This window comes from Sciurus carolinensis, chromosome 8, assembly GCF_902686445.1.
Source record: "Sciurus carolinensis chromosome 8, mSciCar1.2, whole genome shotgun sequence".
In the NCBI taxonomy this organism is placed as follows: domain Eukaryota; kingdom Metazoa; phylum Chordata; class Mammalia; order Rodentia; family Sciuridae; genus Sciurus; species Sciurus carolinensis.
The window spans coordinates 98,214,882-98,238,445 of NC_062220.1; the positions used below are offsets into that span (position 1 = coordinate 98,214,882).

The 23,564-nt window shown below is 32.9% G+C and overlaps 1 protein-coding gene across 1 annotated transcript in view; it reads left to right on the forward strand.

Annotated features, from left to right (window-relative positions):
* Positions 1-23,564, forward strand: part of Cdk13 (cyclin dependent kinase 13) — a 100,179-nt gene that overhangs the window by 67,370 nt on the left and 9,245 nt on the right. Inside the window, 4 exon segments of the mRNA XM_047562404.1 lie at positions 8,252-8,353; positions 8,447-8,524; positions 20,205-20,321; positions 20,885-21,016. Coding sequence (XP_047418360.1) covers positions 8,252-8,353; positions 8,447-8,524; positions 20,205-20,321; positions 20,885-21,016 — 429 coding nt within the window.

Sequence of the window (23,564 nt, forward strand, 5' to 3'; positions counted from 1 at the left end):
AGAGTTTTATTAGCAAGTTATAGGTACGATGTTTTACCAAAAGGTGGAGTTCCTCTGTGTGTGCTTGTTTGTCTCCCATATGTATAAATTAAAATTAACTTCATTTTCTAGAGAAGAAATTATAAAGTTTACATTTTTGATTCAAGAAACATAAAATTCACATCCTAAATTAGGAAATGTTTGGTTCTGGTCTTGGCATTGCTATTTAATCTGTTGTGGACTCTTGGTCAAATTACTTAACCTCTCTGAGCCTCATTATTCTCAATTTTAGTATTTAAAATCTCCAAAATCCTGGCATGGGGGTTAACTCAGTGATAGAGCACTTATCTAGCATGTGTGAGACCCTAGCTTCAGTTATCAGTACTGCAAAAAGTAAAATCTCCAATCCCTTACTTATATAGTTTTGAAAAGCATCTTTTATGGTTCTGAAAATTGTGATCAAAATAAAATAGGTTCTTGAACAGTAAACAGTTTACTGCATTTCTGCATGAGGGAGAGAGAAGGGGTAAGTAAGAGTCTTGTAGTTATAAATCACTAGTTTACCAATACCACCCTCCCCACACACTGTTTTGCAGGCAATATCACCATCTTGTGGCCTTCCAAAAAATTGCAATTAAAAACAAAACTACATTTTCTCAAAGCTCTTATTGGGAAAGACAGTAGGACCTTTTGATACTTGTCAAAAGACTAGATGAAAATACTCAACATTAAATTGCTTTCTAAACTCTAGTCATTATTGCTTGTGTCCTTGTCACTCAATCTATAATTGTGTCATTTTTAAGGCAGACCATGTGAATACTTTGTGGGTCTTTTGTTTGTTGTCTTGTTTTGTGGTGCTGGGGATTGGACCCAGGACCTCGTGTATGCTAGGCAAGTGCACTACCACTAAGTATACATCCCTATCCCTATTTTTGTGTTTTATATGCCCTGGAACATCAGATTCACATGTATTCACAGTAAATGCCTCATTAATTCTGATCCAGGAGAAAGCCATCCCAATCTGGTATAGATCAGTGCAGGGAAGTGTTGGGATTCCAGGTAATAAAGAAGCGCTGGATGAGAACCATGTTGTCATAAAAGATACTATGTAATATATGACAAAAATAATGCAATTAAACAAGCTTCAGAAATGGAAATTTTCATTTAGATCATTGATTTAATTGGATAATCAAAATTAAATTGTAGTTCCTTTGGTTCAGATATAGTAATCTACATTTTTGATCATATAAAATGGAAAAGGCAATTTATTTCTTTTGGAGGACAGTATTGCCCCGTCCATATGTTGGGAAAGTCTCATCCATATTCTTAATTGCTAGATCCTTACAAACCTAAATTTCAAGACTTGATCTTTTTTTCGATTTCAAAACCATTGTGTTTGCTATATCCACCTGGATGATCTGGGGTATTTTAAGTTAAAACTTTGCTTCAAAACCACTCTGCCCATTCCCATAAAAAATTATGCTTCTTTCTTTTATCCTATTTTAGTTAAAGTTATCTAGTCACTCTCACAGGTAGGTCTCATATGATCCTTATAAATAGAATTCAGTTGACTTTCCAACCTCTTTGTCCCTAATGTTCTTTTTACCCACTGGCATCCCCAGCACTCCAGATAGTAATGATGTTGAACTGTTTGCAGTTCCCTAAGCATACTGTGCTCTGAAATGCCTTTGTCACTCTCTAAGACTTTTCGTATTGTGTTGTACCTCTATTGCCTCAGCCTGCAAGTTTGATTTTTTCCTCAGTGTGCAGTTCAGATGTTACATCCTTTAAAATCTGCTATGAATCACACAGGTGTCATTGAATGCATCTTCCTTTATTTGTTCAGATTATATTACTTATTGTTCTGTGTAATACTTATAGTACATTTTGTAATTTATATTTATATTACTTTCCAGATTTTAGGACTCTAAACACTACAGCCATGGTTTGTTTGTTTGTTTTATTACACTAACCATGCTTAGGTAGTACAGTATCCAGCTCAGTGTTTCAACAAATATTATTTATAAAAATTTAAACATTTTAATAAATATTTAAAAAGAAAGGCAAAGGAGGTAACAAACAAATAGTGTTTGTGTGTGGTACCTTATTATGTATAGTCCCCCTTTCACAAGAATTATTTTAAGAGAATGTCCTCTGAGATGGGTGATGTAGGTTTCATTATTCTTGGGCACATGTTAGAGGAAACTGAAGTTTAGAAAACGTTTGAATTATCACCCAACCAACACAGCAGTAGAATGAGGAATTAAACTGAGGTCTTTTGAAAGAAAGATGATTAATTTTCATTATAGTGTAGTGCTTCTCTGGTAAGACTCTGGATCTAGCCTTCATTATCTAAAAGTATCTTCCAGGAAGAGTGCCTGCCTTAGGGGCATAGCAGATCAACTTTATAAGGTACCATTAGGCTAATGACCATTTCTGGAGTTCTTTGGTAGTAAAGGGTCTGCTGAATTTTACTTTCTCTGCTTTCTTACTTTCCATATGTAATGTTTTATTTTGTTAAATGAGACATGTTTTAGTTTTAGTCTTCTAGCAACTTGGCAAGTTGTATGTTATTTCTGAGTCTTATTGAATTCCATTGTATTTTAATCAGCTTTAAATATCTAATGAGAAATCTATAAATAATATATTTTGATAGCATCATTATTTAAAATTACCTGACATTTCCCATGAAGGTGTGTGGGTTTTTTTTTTTTTTTTTTTTTTTAACTTATCTAGTTGATAAAACGAAGCAGCTTACTTTTTTGTGGGGAGGTGTACTGGAAATTGAATCCACTGAGCCACATCCCTAACCCTTTTTGATATTTATTTAGAGACAAGATCTCACTGAGTAGCTTAGGGCATGGCTCAAGTTGCTGAGACTGACTTTGAAGGCACAAACCTGCCTCAGCCTCCCAAACCACTGAGATTCGAGGCATGTGCTACCAAGTCCCAGCTTCATTTTTGCCATCTAATCTTTTGTTTTTCTAATATAAATAGAGGATGGGTGGGTCTGTTTTGCTATGTGATATTAATTTGTTGCTTGTAATTTATCTTTAATTATAGAAATAAATTGGAGTGGTTCTTTCATACTTTCATAGTCTACTTTTTTGAAGTGTATATAATGCCTAAAAACCTATCTCTTCAATAGGTATTTATTTGTTGTGAAAAGACTAGGTAAAGAATGTAAATATTTTTAATTGTGAAAATAAAAAGAATCATGTATGTGTTGTCACATCAGTTTGCTTATATTTTTTTGTGATCTTTAGGATGTTGGCATTGGTAGGCTAAACTTAGAAGACCCAAGTTTGGAATGTTCATTTTTGAGGATTCTGTTTTCATTTATTTACTTTTGGATAATATGTTTTCATATCATAACAATGTATTAATTTTCCTGGGATTTAGATTTTCTGGCTTCAAAACATAATTTCAGTCTGTTCACTTTTGTCTTTACATTTGTAAACACAATATCCTGATCATAACATGAATATTTTCTTGATAGTACTATAAACTATTGAATGGGCACAAAATTGGCCCCATTGTCTTCTAACTCCACTTACCTTGAAATTTGCTTTTGAGAGTAGTCATTCTGTCTGCATACTTTCTCAGTGTTTGCTCTAGAAAGTGAGGTATTCTACCTATTTTCATAGCTTTGGAATAAATCATCATGAGTATTTTTTAAACCAGTTTATTGAAAACATTTGAAGCATAACTCCACGAACTTCTGAAACATTATCTTGCCAGTTATTTGCTCTACCTTGGCTTTATCTTATTGCTCTAGAAAATGTGCATTTACTTAGCTATTTTAGGGAACCAAAGGTTCGATATGATTGGCTCATGAACCAAATTATTTTATGGATCTTCTGTGGATATTCACTAGAAGGGAGTAATTATACTAAAATTGTAACACATTAACATTATATCTTATACTATCATTTTGACTGTACTTCGGAAAGGGAATTGGTCTTCTAAATCTGTAAACAAGGACAACCAGTTAGAAAACTTTTGCAGTAAATTTAGATAGGATGATTCTGGCTGAAACTGGGGAATGGACATAAATATCAGAGATAAATTTTGTCATAAGGATATAATGGAGAATTATTAGAACTTGGTGATTGAATATGTGTTGTGACATCCCTGTTTCCACTCTTACTGTAAGGTTTTCACCATACCAAGTGTATAAATGGTTTATTAGTTAGGATAGGCTAAGCCTATTTTAACAAAAAGAACCTCAAAATTTAGTGGTCTAAAGAATGAGAAATTTATATGTATTTCTCACTTAATAATATCAAATGATTGTTGCTAACCCAGTCTACCATTAATATTTAACCATAACACCAGGTCAAATGGTGATTGTTCCAGTTAGTGATCCAGGAAACCAGGTTGGATGATCTGCCATCACCTCTAAATGCCTTTGAAGGCTGTTGTCAGGAGTAAGAAAATAGGGAGAAATGTTATGATGAGCCAGGCCTAGAAATGGCACTTACCACATGTATTCCTGTTCCATTGGAGAGCACTTGTCATATGACCACATCTCAGTACAGTGATCCTGGGAAATGTAGCATAGCTGGGCAGCTGCCATAGAATAAAGGAATAACAGATTTGAGAGGACATCTATCTTTCTCTGCTACAAATGGTGATGCTGTTTGCAGGAAACAGGAAGAGAGAAGCAATTTGCAGCAAAAGGTAATAAATTTACTTTTGGATGTGTTTTGATGTAGGTACTTATAGGACTTGTAAATCTGCATGCATAATAAGAACAGACAAGTGATCTTAATAAGATTACCACATCAATTGGAAAAAAATTAGTCTCACTTTTCTATAACAATATGATAATTCAGGGATTTAAAAGTTATTTTTCTTAGGAAAACAATTGGAAATAGAGAAGAAAAAGCCATGCAAAAATGATTATATTAATTTATTGTGGTTTTGGCATGTTAGTCAATTAAAGGTGTTAATAAGTGTTTATGCCAGACATGAACCCAAATAATACCTATTGACTAGATATTAGAATTGGACTCATTTATATGGTGATAAGGGGATTTTTGAAAGTATGGAACAAGGGAAATGATTTAAAATATAAAATAGTAAGCATTACAAAGCAAACAAAGTAATGACTGTATGACCTATATAGGAATGATGGTGGTAGCTGGGATAATTTTCACTAGGGCAAGTTTAGGATAGACCTCTTTAAGGGAGTAAATTGGAGGAAAGACCTGAGTGATGAGAATAAAAAACTTAAAGAAGACCTGGGCAAAGATCATACCAGTAGAAAAGTAGGAACTGAGCAAATGGATAGCCTGGAACAGACTTGGAAGGTTTAAAAATCAAAAGGATGCCCAGCATGATAATTGGTGGTGGGGTCTTCAGTGTACAATGTTATTGAATGAGGTGAATTTTATTTTGTTGCAATGGGAAATCACTGGACATTTTTAAGCAAGTAGATGATAAGATCTGGTTTTATGCTTTAAAGACAACAATAACAAAAAGTTTTAAAAGAAGTGAAGGAGGAAGGTTAGGGATGAAGGGAAGAAGCCAATGAGGGTATTGCTGCAGTGGTATCAGTGAAATGATAGTAATGACTGATTGAGAGTGTAGCTGTTGAAATTGTGTATAATTATTGGATTTAGGATTTGAGTAAAAGAGGGATCAATAATGACTCTTGGATTTTTGGCCACAGAAGCTAGATAGGTTAATAAAAGATATCCTAGATTTCCTTTATATATAGTTAGCTGTGACTCTTCTTATGTGTCTCAAAAAACACTATAAATTATAATGTAAAAGAAACCAGCATAGACTTTATTGCATGTGTTGTGAGGAAAATTAAAGCATTTTAGAGCTAGCTTAGGTATAGTCTTTTATATAATTCTTTTTTCCTTTTTATACAGTGATCTTGAAAGCCCTAAGGTAGTGAAGACCATAACCATATTTCATCTCCCCTTTTCCTCTCCTCCAGTTTCTGGAATTCCTAGGATTATAGAGGCAAAATGTTGGAATCTATCATCAAATTGATAGAAAGTCTATAACAGAAACTAGTGTTCAGAAATATTTGGAAAAGCCATTGGTTGGTGTGTGTGTGTGTGTGTGTGTGTGTGTGTGTGTGTTTGTACACACACACATACACATATAAATATGTTTGCTGTACACGTAGAAGTATATTTCATCTCATTTGGCATTTAATCATTTTGAAAATGAACTCTTCTGAACTTGATGAGGTCATTAAAATTTAAACTAGTTTTAATTGCCAAAGATGACTATAAAAATATTTCCTGAAACTTGATATATAATGTATAGAATAATCTTTATTTAAATATTCCTCTTTAATACAATTTTACCTGAATTTGTAGTTTCTCGAATTCAGCCTACCTTTTGTGTAAAAATAAATAAAAATTAACTATTTACAGATAGATTCATATTAATTTAACATTTTAGACTTAGCTGTTCAGTTGCATTTTCATAACATGACTCTAACTTTTAAATGCTTATAGACCCTTGAATATCTTAAAAACTAGTCTTCATGATATTCACAAGTTTTGTTCTCCCATCCAGCTAATTTACTTATGTATGTCACCTAAAGTTGCAGGGCCATATACATTAAGGTACCTGCCCTGTGTCTGGCCTTGTTTTGGGCTTTGTATGAGGGTTCATATTAAAGAATGGTATGGGTTCTTTTGACTTCCTGGGAGGATAGAAAATATGGGAGTTGAAGACAGTGGTAAGTATATGAAGATCAATTATTGTGACTAGAGATTAGAATCTTGGAGATGGATTTTGATTATGTTGTAGAGGAAGTACAGGATTTAAATGTGAAAAACTGGGAAGGAATTTAAAATTCCAAAAGAGTTAAGGCACAAAAGGTAAACATTTTTACAGAATGATTTAGTCCATCTCTAATAGCTAGAGATTAAGGTACTTCCTCATATGCCAGTAAACAAACAAAAATCACTAAGAAAAGTACATTAATGTTAGAAAAATCTAATCCTTATTTGCTATCACAGGTTTACATCTTAGACTTCTTAGTTTTTACCAAAGTTAGCTAAACTTTCTTCTGTCTTTGAAACACTATTAATATATTCCTATCTATGATAATACTATGATCCCTAGATTGATGTCTTTACTTGTGTTTATAGTATTTGGAGAAATGTGGCTGTGTGGATGCTGAGCAGGTTTGATATATCTTTCAGTGTCTGGGACTTCAGGTCTATATTTGGCAAGAGGGAATCGATTTATAAGTTGTATGTTCCTTTTCCTTTTTCCCCAAACTGGTCCAAATCCAAGCCAATCTCTGGTACATGGTTTGGAATACAGTGTTTTCTGGGGAATTTTCTATGATATGATATAAGAAGAGTTGATCTAAAGACATACATTATCATCCAGAAGTGTACATTTTAACCACTCATCAGTTTAAGAGCATCTGATTTTTTAGGGCCCTTTTCATTCATGTGTATCAGGTAAAATTTGACTTTCCAGAGAATGTGTACTGTGATGGTCCAACTGAACTTTGAATATAACTTGGCTAGGTAATCTCCTATATGGCAAAGAAAGAACTAGAAGTATGTATGTCTTTTTAGTAGGTGCCAAAAAAAGAAAATCATCTGACAAAGTACCTTATCTGGTTTTAGTGGTTTTTTGCAGGAGAGACCCCAGTTACTGTAGACTACATTTCTGTATTCTATGTTCACAAACCAGAGTGGGTCAAAATTAATGAAATTTTGTCTAAGACATGACCAGTTAAAAACTTTTGTTAGGGGCTGGAGTATACTTAGTGGCAGAACACTTGCTAGCCTCCATGAGGCCCTGCGTTCGATCCCCAGTACCACAAAAACAATAGCAACAAACTACAAAGAAAAAAAAAAACACCACATTCATTAGGTGATCTCAATTTGAATTATGTCTTGTCATCTATTAGTAATTTGCCAGATTTGGCCAATAAATTCCCTTTTAAATAAGTTAATTTTAAAAATGTTTTGTGAAAAGGAAAACATTTAACAGTTGTTGATATAGTGACCTACCTTTAACCAAATTATAAGTTTAAAAATAGCCAACTACTGTTTATTTTCATACATAAAGGAAATTTTTCAGTTAATAGGTTACTCTCAGAAGCATTTAAAATCCTATGTTAGATGCCTTAATATATCTACATTTGGTGGGCAGATGAAAGTGGTTTTAGTAAGGATTGTAGAACTGCTTTGATAATCCAAAGTAATGTTTTCTAAGATAATCTCTCTGATTCCTACAAATACTAATTCTAAAGAGTGCTTTTTGTGTTTTTTAGTCGACCATATACCAATAAGGTTATCACTTTATGGTACCGTCCACCCGAACTGCTATTGGGAGAAGAACGATACACACCAGCTATTGATGTATGGAGCTGTGGGTAAGATAGACCACTAATTGGTTTATTCTACTTAAAACTTTGGTAGTGGATTAAAATGAGAACATTTGTAATGGTGGGTGTTTTTTCCATTAGATGTATCCTTGGTGAACTCTTCACTAAAAAACCTATATTTCAAGCAAATCAGGAACTTGCACAACTAGAATTAATAAGGTAAGCTGCTGATGATAATATTTGTGGGGTTGGAATTTGTCATATTCCATAGGAAATTTAAAATTTTTTAGCTTGTCTTTGCAGGAGAAGGACATCATGGTTCTCTTGAAGGCTAATGGCTGCTAAGTGGAGGAGAAATCAAAATGGTAGGCCCTTTGATGCTTGCTCCATTAGCTTTTAAGAATCTTAAAAGTCTCTAGTTCTTTTTTTTGGCGATGCAGGGTTAAATTAAAGGACTTGAGGCCCAAAATAGAGGACTAGGAAGTAAAAGTAAATATAAGATAGGAGAGAAAAAATAGTCAAAATAGATACTTTTTAAAAAAAGTATGGCATAAAGGAAAAATTAATGTTTTAGAATATTATAAAGAAATACTATTTTCTATGCACATGATATGTTTATGTGTATATTATATATGTATACACACCAAAATATGTGTATACCATTTAGAGGCTGTCATAAAATCCAGCTCATAATCAGTTATTCATGTTAGTCAAAAATTTTTCTTCATCTTAGATTTAAAAATAATGTTTAAAGGGACTTTGGTTTTATATATAATAATATAAACTTGCAACTTATAAGACTTTCATGAGTTTCAGAGTAAGGATGAAGTCTTAGGAAAGATGTTACGCAGATTTATAGAATTTTACTTTCCCAGTAGAACAAAATGAACTTGAAAGTAACAAATAGTAATCAGAGAAGGATCACAAGTTCATCTGATAAATTTTAAAGGTAATATTCAGAAACAGTGGGAATTGACAAGTAGACTCCCTAAGGGGTGATAATGTTTGCCTTCCCCTACAGAAAGAAAACATATACCAAAGTCCAAAACTTTAGTATTAATCTTCTCGGTGTTTTGGTGAGTTTTTTTTTTGTTTGTTTTGTTTTTTGTTTTTTTTTTTAAACTGTAGGACTTATTAGAGACAGATGAGCATCCAATTAGAACCTGCTCTTGCTCTGGATATAATTAGGCTATAATCAGAAATATCCAAACCAGAAACTAATACTGCTTCAATTCCTAAGCAGCCAGTTGCCTCACTTGAAAATAGAAGCATATGTCCCAGACTTGAGTAAGAAACTGTCCAAGCACATTTTAATGAAATTACAAAGAGAAGGGAGTATCTTACCCATTTTCTTTTGCTGTATCTGAATACCACAGACAGGGTAGCTTATGAAAAATACAAGTTTATTTAGCTCATGGTTCTGAAGGCTGGGAAGTTCAAGATTGGGTAGCTGCATCTGATAAAGTTCGTCATACTTGTTGGGAAACTATAAAGTCCTAAAGCGGTACAGGGAGGCAGACTAAGCTACTTAGAGAGCACTTGCTTTTATAAAAAGCTACTCTTCGAATAACCCATTTATCAGTGCAGCCCTCACGATCCATTCGCCTTCCAAAGTTCCCATCTCTTGAATACCATCAACATAGGACTTTGAGGACAAAGTTTCCAACACATGAAATTTTTGGGAGTCATCCAAACTATATAGCAGGGAGGGAGGGAGTTCACCTGATGCATAGGAAACTTTTATCTTTTATTGGATGATCAATAAGTAAACAAGGATCAGGAGGAACTGATACTCACCAAATATATAAGAAATATATTTTAATGTTAATTGAACATTTACAAAAGTTAGTTATATATTAGTAGAAAAATTAAAAAATGAGTAAATTTCAAAATAGTACAGACTGTATTTGCTATAAAATAAAATAAAACTAGAAATGAATGTTAAAAAAAATGGAAACAGTCTCATCAAGAATCCAAAAATCTTAAATATGTTAAAAAAACAATGATAGACTGACTATGGACTCAAATGGTCTAAACCTGTGCTTAGGAGAAAAATCACAGCATTAAATATAGTCATGTGCTATATAAGGACATTTTGGTCAAGAACAGACCATGAATAGAATAGAGATCCCCATTATATAATGGAGAACCAGACATGGTGGTGCACGCCTGTAATCCTCGCAACTCAGGAGACTGAGGCAGGATTACAAGTTTGAAGCTAGCCTCAGAAACTTGGAGAGGCTCTAAGCAATTTAGCAAGACTCTGTCTCAAAGTAAAAACTTTAAAAAGAACTGGGAATGTAGCTCAGTGGTGAAGCATCCCTTGGTTCAATCCCCGGTACTAAAAAAAAAAAACCTGAAAAATTACTGTCATCTGGTGATGTCATAACTGTCGTAGCATCATAGTGCAAAGATTACTCACTTTTGTAGCGATATCAAACAAACCTGTGCTGCTAGTCATATAAAATTATAGCACATACAATTATATAAGTACATAATACTTGATAAAGATAATAAACAACTGTTACTGGTTTATGTATTTACTATACTATACTTTTTATCGTTATTTTAGCTTGTACTTCTTCTACTTATATATAAAAAAAAGTTTACTGTAAAACAGTATGCCGTGTTACGCTGGCAGCAGTCTCATACAACTCGTGTTTACTGCCTCTCTTGATTGCATCAAGAGGCCGCGTCAAGTGATTGACCTATTCCATCTAGGTTTGTGTAAGTACACTCTATGATGTTCATACAACAACAGAATCACCTAAACACACAATTTTCAGAACATATCCTGTCGTTAAACGACTCACAACTACATAGTTCTAAGAAAATGAAATTAAATGAATAAAACATTCATCTGACAAGCTAGGGAAAAGAAACAGCAAAATAAATCCAGGGAATAAAAAGGCACTTAATGAGTTACAATAAGAAAAATGTAGAAAAATACATTCAAGATGTAGTCTTTGGTTATTCATATACACATGCAATATAAATCCAGTAGCTGAATGTAATATGAAAAGAGTATAAAGAAATAAAATTAAAATTGAATAACTCCAATGCCATTTGATTCACCTAAATTGAACCTAGAACACAGTACAAAACTCAAATATGGGAAATATGGGCTGGGGATATAGCTCAGTTGATAGAGTGCTTGCCTTGCAAGCACAAGGCCCTGGGTTCAATCCCCAGCACCGCAAAAAAAAAAAAAAACAAACAAACAAACAAAAAAAAACTCAAATATATGGAATAGTACTGACATATCCTTAATCAGACTTGAACCAGGCTGAGACATTTTCATAGGTAAAATCTTAAAGGTCAGAAACCAATACTTGTAATATTCTTTTAATTACTCCATAATGGAATAATGTAGTAGAAGCTTTCTTATCTAACCTTCTGTTGAACACATTATTAGATTACTGATGTTCTCCATTCCTTCTATAAATAAATATTAGCTTGATAATTTGGCATGCTACATGCTTGTTAGCTAGTGGCTGTCACTTTTAGTGAGACTATGTGTTTATCCTGTCAGTTAAAGAATGTGATGACCAAGGAGGTGGGTGATTGTTTCCAATTTTTTATGCAGACATGTGTGGTTTAATTAAATTTAGACATGCAGTACTTTGCAAAAACTTTAAATTGCTGTCTAATTAGAGATGAACAAATAACTGCCTAAGTAGAAAGAAAAGTTTAAAATTGGAAGGAATTAGCATACCAGTTGTGTTGAAAGTGTTTTTAACTTCTAGCTTTATTTCAAGAAACCCAAACTAAAAATCGTTCATATGTTATGGTTGTGGTTTGTGCAAGAAAACTAATGCAGAATTCCATTCAATGAATACTGTGTTCAAAGAGAAACCTTGACCTTTTGTCAGAAGATTGGAGAATAAATGTACATTTAAAAAATTTGAATTAAAATAAAATGCTTAAATTACGTTTCTGTGTATCTTCTTTTATATAATTCCCTCTAACTCATTTTATTTCATTTAACCAACTGTTGTTCCTGATTTTATTAGATATTACATATTATCCATGATAGTTAACAGGTTTATACACAATACAAACATTCTTCTAAGAATTTCACCTGAATTACTTCAGTTAAATACCCTAGTGTTTTCTTCGGTAGTTAAGAAAATTGACCCTCAGTGAAGAATTTATCCAGAGTTGTACAGTTAGCAAGTGACAAAATCCAAAATTTGAATCCAGACATTATTACCTTAAAGTCTAAACGTTTTAACCATTACTCTGTTGTTACTGCTTGGTAAATAAAAGGTCTAGAACTTTTTTATAGAGGATAACACGAATATCAATCCTTGGCAAAGGCAGCATGAGAAATTTCTGTAGGATATTAATACAAAATTTCTAAGGCAAATATAACAATTAACTTACAACATAAGATAGGGTTCATCCCAAGAATACAAGAAAGTTTAGGAAATCTGTTAGTATATTCATCATTTTAATAGAAGTAAGATAGTATGCTTTTATCTGATAGGCATTGACTAGGCATTTGCTAGAAATGTAAAGTCCTAAATAAATGTAAAGGGGTATTTCTTTTAACATGGTAAAAATATGTATCACGAACTAATAGAATAATAATTTAGTGGTAAAATGCTAGAAACTGTAAAGACAAAAATGAGGAAAAGTTGTCTTTTAGTATTTTTGTATTTAAGAAGTACTAACCAGTTAACTAGTAATATTAGGGAAGTGGACCTAGAAGAGGTACATAGAATGGAAAGGTGAAAGCCTGATTGTTGTTAATTTGTACAGGATAACATTGTATACATTTATACACAGAAAATGCAAATCACCTGAAACACTTCAAAAGTAAGTGTTTAGTAAACCAGGAGCAGTGGCACATTACTGTAATTTCAATGAATCAGAAGGCTAAGGCAGGAGGATCTTCAGTTCAAAGCCAACCTCAGCAACTTAGAGATACACTAAGCAACTTAGCTGAGACCCTGTCTCTAAATAAATAAATGAATTTTAAAAATTAAAAAAGTGTTGGGGATGTGGCTCTCTGGGTCCAATTCCTAGTACCCCACCCCCAAAAAAGTGTTTGGTAAAATAGCAGAAAAATGATATATTAGTATGCACTGTACAAACAGTGGGGGGACACAGATACCTTTAATAAAACCACTATAATTACCCTAGGAATATTGCAAACTATAATACCCCACTTTATCTTTGAAAAACTGTTGGAGGCATATCTTGCTTTGGTTAAGGAGCCTTAATTTTTTAAAGATAGCAGTTCATCCTATATTAATCAGTACATTCCTAATGAGAATTTCAAAAGACCGTTTTTGAAACTTAACAATTGACTTTGTGTTTATTTGGAAAGATCAATGTGAAGATAAGTAGGAAAGGTCTTAAAAAGAAGGAAAATTTCTGGGCATGGTAGCACATGCCTATAATCTCAACTACTCTGGAGGTAGAGGCAGCAGGATCATAAATTTGAGGCCAGTCTGGGGAACTTATACCCTGTATGAGAGTAAAAAGAAGAAAGAACCGAAGATGTAGCCCAATGGTAGAGCACTTGTCTAACATTCACAAAACCTTAGGTTCCATCCCAGGCACTGAAAAACAAGAAGAACGGGGCGGGGGGGGGGGGGCTTGAAAATTTGGGATATCAAGGTAGCAAATAATGGTAGTTACCATTATTAATGACTTTAAAGCCATTTAGGCATGGATGTTTCAAATACAATGAATAATTGAACAGTATTTATGGGTTGTTGGTTATGTGACAGTTATTAGGCACTCAGGACGCAATGGGGGCCAAGGGGAAGAAGGCAGAAGCTCATTTTCTACTAGCTAGTGTGCAAGGCAGACCAGACAAATTAGCAAAACATATTAGTTGGTAATTAAACATAGGGAATGATAGGAAGTAGTGTTGTACACAGGTTCAGAAAGTGATCTTCCACAGGTAACAATAGAACACATCTAAATACAGTGAAGGAATAGCAAATAAAGACCTTGTGACATGGATGTGTTTTTTTTTTTTTATGAATATGTTAAGTCAGTTGGAGACCCATATGGGAGAAAAAAGCTCAGCAAATTAGCTTAGTATACAGGAAGTAAAAGGGAGATGCTAAATCTGGAAATACTGCCTGGCACAGTGGTGCATGCCTGTAATCCCAGTGGCTCCGGAGACTGAGGCAGGAGGATGATGATGAGTTCAAAGCCAGCCTCAGCAAAAGAGAGATGCTAAGCAACCCAGTGACACCCTATCTTTAAATAAAATACAAAATAGGTTTGGGATGTGGCTAAGTGGTCGAGTGCCCCTGAGTTCACTCCCCAGTACCCACCCTCCACTCCAAAGAAGAGCCATTGTACAGAAGGATGTGTTTACTTTGATTTCACTTAGGGTAACACAGATACATCAAGAGAGTCTGGAATTGTTAAATCTGAACATGGACTTGTGAGAAAGCTAGGGAGGGAAAGTTTTACTTTCTGCTTTATATTTTTTTAAGATACCAAATATTTTTAATATGAGAGATGCTTCAGTTTTTTGTAGCATTAACTTATAAAAATAAAGGAAGTTTCTGATAAATGTCTCAGTGTAATGAGGCAGCAGATTATATTGAAAGGGGTGAGAGCTTGAGAATCTAAAATGAGTTCTGTGCTAGCTTAGTTACATCTGGCTCTTATTACGTAGGGTAAGTTCTGTAATGCTCTAAATTTGTATCTTCGTAATTAAAACAGTACTAGTAACATGTTTAGGGTTGTAAGAATTAAAATATGTATCCTAGTACATATTTTTCCCCTCATCTTATTGGCAGTAATGCTAGATTATTTACCTGATCTAAAGGCTCAGACGCAATGAGAGCTATGATTAGTATTAAAGGCATGTAAAACCCATCAGTAGTGGAAATACTAATCAACCTGTTTTAAAGAGATTTACACTGCAGTGATTTGAGTTGTTTTATTTGTAATTAGCTTTATTCTAGGGATATTTTTAGGCAGATTACTAAAGTTTTATAATAGAAGTATGATGGTTCAAAAAATAATGGGGGGGCTGTGGGTCAGTAGTAGAGTATTCACCTAGCATGTATGAGGTCCTGGGTTCAATCCTCAGCACCACATAAAAATAAAAGGTATTGTGTCCACCTACAACTAAAAAAAACTTTAAAAAATGATGGGAAAAGAACAGAAAAATAGTTGGGACAAATTGGATGAATGAATGAGGACAAAAAATGTTTGTGGTTATAGATGATAGGATCACACTTTTAACTCCCACGCTAAACAAAGAGCCATTATATCATGCAATGTATATTGCTTATGGAAAAAAGAAGACTTAATCACAGGAGAAATGATAAATAGATTAGAATTAAAATAATCCTGCTTCTCTTCTGACACACCCTACCCAAATATACAAATATTCAAAACGTTAGACCTTGATGGTCACACAGGTAAGATTGCTAAGATTTAATGGGAATGGATTTTGGTTTTACTTTTTCTGAAATATATGAAAAGAAGGAAACTTACTATAAAAGATGAATCATATATATACCTTCATATACTAATAGCATAAAATATTGGGTAGACATGCTTCTCAATCTTTTTGGTCTCAGAACTTTTTTACACTCAAAAATTATTGGAGATTTCAAGAGCTGCTGTTTTATATTGATTGTATTCATAATTACCATATTAGAAATTAAAGCAAAAATGTTTGTGAATTCATTTTAATACAGTATAACAGCATTTTAATTTAAAAAAGTCTGTCTTCCAAGATAGACCAAAGATAAAAGTTGCTGGTATGAGTGACATTGTTAGACATTTTTACAAATCTTTAAATGTCTGGCTTAATAGAATTCACACTTGGATCTTCATCTGTAATGTGTTGTTTTCAATAGACTTTTCAGATAATTGTGCATATTCTTTTTGAAACCACAAAAATCACATAAGTGAAAGTCTTTTACAGGTTAGTTGTAATATGCAATCAAAATTCATTGAAGGAATATTTTGTACTATACTATAGTGAATCTGATGGTCTGTCTTGCACTTTGAGTAGATCTTTGATTTTATGATTTTATTCTTTGATCATTTGGAAAACATTGGTTCACTGAATATAGAGCAAAACTTCCAAATGTAACATTTCATTTTATATTTGTTGTCACCACTAGTCTCATCAGAAAAATCTTGTATTTACAATACTTATAAAAAGTAGTGTAAAGCTGTCAAGCTCATGGTATTGGGTATAGGTTTTCCAATATTCTAATTTCCCTTGAAAATTAGAATTTTACAATTGACAGTACTCAGTTTTCCTTGAAGTGAAAGACACTTCTTGCGTATTTGAGAAAATGTCTAGCAATACTCAAATCTGAATGACCAGTAATTTGTTAACTTCTTATGGGTGAAATGGAAGTCCATTTAAAAAGTAGTGACCTCACCTTGCAACTGAAATAATTGCACAAATATCTCTTCTCAAACGTACATTTTTGTGTATGTGCAGAAGTGCTTTATGAGTATATTCCATTTCCTCACAGAATATTACAAAGATATATATTCAAATGTGAGAATCTAATAACACCTACTGCTTCAACAAGTACATTACGTGAAACTGGGTCCACCCAATCCCCAAAATTGCATGGTAGTGAAGAGTACTTACCACTGATATAATTTGGTGCCACTGACTTGAATCATGTTGTTACCAGTAGTTTTATCCACCATTGTTTTGTACTATTTGTGCAAGTTAACGTAATTGAAAAAGACATAATGTCTTAATAATTTTGACTGCTATAGGAGAATTCTGTAGACCCCATTTTTGAGAATTTTTGCTGTTCTCAAATCTTACAAAGACTACTGATATAAAACATTTAAGTTAACAAGTAGAAAATATAGCAATACACTGAAATACTGCTTTTATTAGGCCCAAGTGGTATTCTTCCTTTGAAAGTAAAGATGAGTACATATTAGGAAATCTCTTAAAGAATTTGACATTAGTAGCCCTGTGTAGAAGATACCCATGATAAAAAATGAGTTTCTTAAAAAATTGGTAAATCTGAAGCACATTTTTAAAATATATAAGCCACAAGAGTAAAAAGCTTATAATAAATAATGCTTTCTTAACAGGAGATATGTGTCAGTTTGTGTGTATATCTGTCAATATCTTTATTATGTGTAGTACTTACAAAGTTACCTAATGTTGTGCACTATTATTGTTTTATCATGTTTGAGAATTGCCACATAATGCAACAAACCATGATGATAAAGACAAAATCATTTTGAAAAAAATGTGGACAGACTTGTAAATCTGGATAGCTTCAAAGAAACAACAGTTAGTACTTAGGAACTATAAGATCTCAGATGGCTACCTAATCATTTTATATATCGAAATTTGAACTTTTCCTATGTAAAGTTTTTCTAATTAACTGCTTAGGTAGACTAAGAACATTAAAAGCAGAAAATAAAACCTATGAAAAGAAGTACAAATCTCATTGAAAGAAATATATAAAACTGAGGGAAATGGAAGAATATTACTGGGATAGAAATATTAAGCATTATAAAGATAGTAGCCATTTCTAAATTAATTGATAATTTCAGAGCAGAAGTTGAATCCCATATGAGGCAACATGTGGTGTTGACACCAGACTGGATCTGCAGATCATAATAGATTCCCTTGGATATTTGGGAATTTATTATATGCTTTGCCATATGATGCATTCCAAAATGTCTTTAAATGATAACTGGGATAGCTGACTGACCACAAAAGCACAGATTTTGTTAAAATACAGTTATCAATTCCTGTTGTGACAGCTAGTTTCTGGAAACTTTTCCTGTCTCATTATGTCTGTTCCATCATGTATGCTTCTACTGGTTAGATACCTTCAGTTCTCAGTTGCCTTCCATAGCACATATAATAAAACAATTGAGACTCTTTTTAGCTAAGGCTAATAATTATAGGACTGTTAATAGACAGGTGCTAGTTCATGTAATTTTACAGCTCTGAAATAAAATGAATCTGCATTTTACAAAAGAAGAGTAGGTTCCTAAGCAGTGCACTTCGACCAATATCACACAGACAGGATTCACTTTTGAAGTTGGTTTCCAGAGTGTGACTTCATTATCAGTAGACAAAGTGCATCTTAAAACTTCATTGTGTTACCCCAACTCTTCTGTTTCCAGCTCACCTTGAGCCCTAAATTCCACCTACATTGTTTTACTTATGTCTTTCTCCCAAATGGTTATTCTTTGCTATTTCCATGACTTTGCATGTATTCTTCTCTTGCCAGTGATATTTTCTTTTATTCTCTTTCCCACCTATACATGGCCTACTTAACTCTGGAATTATAACCAATATTCTTTTCTCCTTCCTTAAGTTTTCAAGTTTGTGATGGAATGTATCCGTAATTATATCTCGCCCAGTATACTTTGTTATTAATGTACATCATTTTGTGTGGGATTGATTGATTTATGTAATTACTAGGAGAAGTATACAAAAACAGGAGACAGTTTCTGAAAATATAGTAGGACAGACATGTAAACAGGTAAAATACAAAGCAGATGAGATAAATGTCAGTGAAACAAATAGCATGTCAAGAATGGCTATTCTAATTAGCATTTGAAAATAAAGAAGAGATTGTTCACTAAATTGCATTTGATCTGAACCTTGAGGAGTGAGGTGGAAAGGATTCAGCTGCTTAAAATCTAGGGAGAAGAAATGTAAGCATAGACATGAAAGAGTGGTCTGTGGAGAGAGAGACATCAGGAGATGAAATGAAGCAGGCAGTTGGGTACCACATCACGGAAAGTCCATGCTCTGGGATTGTGCTAAGGGAGGAAGTTTGAGAAGGTTGTGAAAATTGGGTTTAAGGCAGAAGAGAATGGGAATGTATAAAAAAATAAGATCTTAATATTTTAAAAACTTAATAGAAATACTAAACTGTATTGAGACCAAAGTATATTTCAGTGACAAATTTTAAAGAACACAAAAAGTTTTCTCATATACTTGTGTTTCTGAGGTAGCATTCTAAATCTCATCTAAAGAAAGTCTGGTAACTGACTATCTCTTTTGTGTGCATTTTCACCTGTTTATGTTACATATAGAATTTTTTTTTGTCTCGGTCATGGGTAGACATTTTTTTCACATGTGGCAATTAGCTGACAGTTATACAGACAACATACATGTATCTTTCATATTTGATATGTTCAAGTTAATCATATTTAACCAATATTTCATCTATATATTACTGAATCGATTAGTTTTTTAATGTTCACTAGCTGGAGTTACCTATTTTTTATAGGATATCTTCTGAAAATTATAACAAGAATTTACTAATTGTTATCAAGTTAATGAAGATTTTCAAGATACAGAAAGTTTCAAGATGCAGAAAGGAAAGGAGTTAAAATTTCTGAATGTCTTACGATCAGTGGCATTACTTAAACTGAAGAACTTTAATATTTTAAGATTGTTACCTTTAGGGTCCTCCAGTTTACATTCAGTTGCAGTCTTTACTACAATTACCATCCTGAGATAGTATAGGAAATCTGTTTCTGCTATTATTGTAGACAACTTTATATTCATTTGAAGAGGAAGTGCTAGGTACCCAGAAAACAGAGTGAGACACATACTGTACTACAGTTCCATAATTTATTGGCATAAAATTTTTTTATGTTGGTTTTAAGACTAGACCATGTATTTTGAATGTCACCTGTGTTTTAAGATTTTATTTTGCAAATATGAAGGTTCTCTACCTACAGGAATACTTGTTAGAAGCATCTACTGGAAATAAATTGATTTCTTTAATTAACTTGAGATGACTAAAGTATTTAATTAGACTTTTTATACATTGTATAAAAGCTTCAACTTTTGTGTACTTGAGAATCAGTTAATGCTTGTAGAACAGTTGTATTATTTTTTTCCGTGTAGTTTATAGTGATGTACTTCTTTTTGTGTATTATTTAGCCGTATATGTGGGAGTCCATGTCCTGCAGTGTGGCCTGATGTAATCAAACTACCATATTTCAACACCATGAAACCAAAGAAGCAGTATCGTCGCAAGTTAAGAGAAGAATTTGTTTTGTAAGAAGTGAATGCTTAAGCATCCATATTACATTGAATTTAAGTTATTTCTTGTGAATTCTAAATATCACTTGATCCTCTTGATCTTTGGTGGATCTGTCCAGTTTGCTAGGCCTTTTAATTTTGAGTTTGCCTTCAGTATGTGCAAATTTCCTTTTCATCAGTGATTTGAGTTGTATGGTTGATTTGGTGCTTACACCTAAGGATTTCAGTGATATCGTTTTAAATTTTATTGATACCATCTTTCAAGTTACTTAAGTTTATTTTGGTTTAGGAAACTGTTCTGCTTGGTTTTTACTTTGTTATAATAAACTTGCCAATAGAATAATAAAATACATTGTTTTTCCCAATTAGTTATAAAAATTGTGTAAATATAATAAAATATTTCTTCAAAGGAAAATTTGAGATTAATTGGGAATAAAGTGTGAACATAAAATGCTATATTTAAATAATTTGATTTTAATTTTAAAAAATTAACTAAAAGTAATTTGCTTTAAGCTTCTAAAGAAACACTAAACCTATGTTTACAAAAAATATATGACTTTTGTAATCCTCTCATGTAGTATTCCTGCAGCTGCTTTAGACTTATTTGATTACATGCTGGCCTTGGATCCTAGTAAGCGCTGCACCGCTGAGCAGGCTCTTCAGTGCGAGTTCCTACGAGATGTTGAACCCTCAAAAATGCCTCCACCGGAGTAAGTGACTTTTTATTATATTAGATTTCACATATCTAGATTCTGGACAGTTTTAATAACATCTGTATATAATGATCAAAAGATTTTCCATGCCTAATTAAGTTGAAAGAAACCAAAATAAATAAAACTGCAGTAGCATTTGTAGTTTGCACATCTAGAATGCAGATAGATGCTTTCTTAATGTTGAGCTAATCATGAGATGCAGCCTTTCTCTAGCTAATGTTGACTTAGTTCTTCTCAAGATTTTGTAATATATTTCAGCTTTAAGAAAATATTATTGCTGCTGCTGATTCTATCAATACACTACTACTAGTACTATTTATAGCTAAAATTTTAAGTGTTGTGCTGTTTTTCATGTATTATATTCATCTTTATAATCCTCTTAAGGTAGGTATTATTATCCTTATCACCATTTTACAGAAGAGGAAGCAGGCTCAAAGAGGTTAAGAAACTTGCCCAAGAATACAAATCTAGTAAAGGGTGGAGCCAGCTCTCAAATTTTAGTCAAATAAGAAAGAGAAATTTTGGAAATACTCTATAGCATCCTAAACAATAGAAATCCTTATCATTGATTAAAGAATATTAGTATCAAAAGCATATATGGAATGAGTTATTGTGTGATGGAGGGAAAATGCATTGTTTCAGAATTAGAATAGCTGTGTTTTTGAACCTTCAACTTCTCATAGCTCTTAAAATATCTCCAGGTTTGATTTGGGGAGAGAGAAGGGGAGAAAATAACCCTTTTGCTTCTTTCTTGATAGGGTCTAGAAACTTTGTAGTTTTGAGTTCTTTTTTTTTTTAGTAATTTTTAACACAATGAGGAATATCATTAAAAACAAGACTAGTCCTATAATAAAATGTGTCTTTTAAATAAAATTAACATATTTTGTATAAATAAACATGGTCTTTGAAATTCAAATCCTGGCTCTTCTACATATCAGATTGGGCTTACTGATTTTCTGTGAAACTGTTACATTTAGCATCATTAGATTTTATTGAGCACTAGGGTTGTAGCTCAGTGGTGGAGCACCTGCCTGCCTTGCATATCTGAGGCACTGGGTTCAATCCTCAGCACCACATAAAAATAAATAAATAAAATAAGGTTATTGTGTCTATCTACAGCTAAAAATATTTTTTAAAAGAAAATATTTTAAAAGTATTTTATCGAACTATGTATGGCTAGCCTTTAGGATGATTTAAAAAAAAAAAAAAAGGCAAATCTGTCATCTGACATGCTGAGGAACCTGAATCAGTCACTGTTAAATTGATTTTTTAAATATTTTCTTTGCTTATCAGTGTGTATTAGTAGTCTCGAAACTTTGACTCTGCTAAGAATTTTTTTAAAACTTTTGATTTGGAAAATTTTCAACTCTAATTAAAAAAAAAGGAAGAATAATAAAATGAGCATTCATATCCTTTACGTAGATTCACTAGTTATTAGTATTAGAATACATTTGCATTATCACTCTATATAAATTTTTTCCCTGAAGTATTTAAATATTGTTTTGTGGAGGTGACACTTCATTTATAAATATTATATGTCTGTAAGAACTAAGACTTTTACATACTTAAAATACTAGAACTTTCACATTGTAATATCTGATAGTCCATATTCAGATTTCCCTAGTGACCCAATTTTTATTGACCTTTATTTTAAATTAAACTGATTCAGACTTCACACATTGTATTTAGTTTGTGTGTCTTTAGAGCTTTTATGATTGATAGTCTTTGAAAAGTCCAAGTTAGCTGTTTCATAAAACATTCTATAATCTGAATTTGATTGCTTTCGGGTGATCAGAATTAGTTAATATTTTTTCAGGGCAAGCATCCTATCTAGCCAGGCATGTTGGTACACACCTGTAATCTCAGTGGCTTGGAAGGCTGAGGTAGGAAGATCTCAAGTTTGAGGTTAGCCTCAGCAACTTAAATAGACCATGTCTCAAAATAAAAAAATAAAAAGAACTGGAGATGTGGCTTAATGTTAAGCACCCCTGGGTTCAATCCCCATTGCCCCCAAACAATAAATACTATGTATGGCGATGTGTGCTTCCTGTTGTTCCACATCAAGAGGAATATATTATTTTGTTCCATTATTAATAATTCTCATTTTAATCACTTTAGTTTGTGCTCCTGAGAGAATTCTGATAAAACTGTATTGAGCATATTTTCTGTTGATATCTAAACTTCTTAAATCAAGGGTTTAAATAGTTGTAAAAGATATCATTTTTAATATATTTTAAATGTTGACATGTAAAGTAGAGCAGTCACATTAGTCTTTCCCTACTAGAATCTAAATATGGTAGCATTTCTATACCCATCTGTAATCACTTAGAAAATGTTCAACAGTTAGACATTGTTCCTTTTTACTTCTGCGGGTTTTTTTTTTTTTTTTTTTCCCCCACATTAGGGAGTTTATTAAGCAAACAGAGTGTCTCCCTGCAGGGTAAGAGAGGAAAAGAGAGGAAAAGAGAAAGGGCGCGCGCTAGAGAGAGTGTGAAAAGCTCGGAGGAGAAAGTAAGCAAGTGTGTGTAGGAGAGAAAAGCAAGAG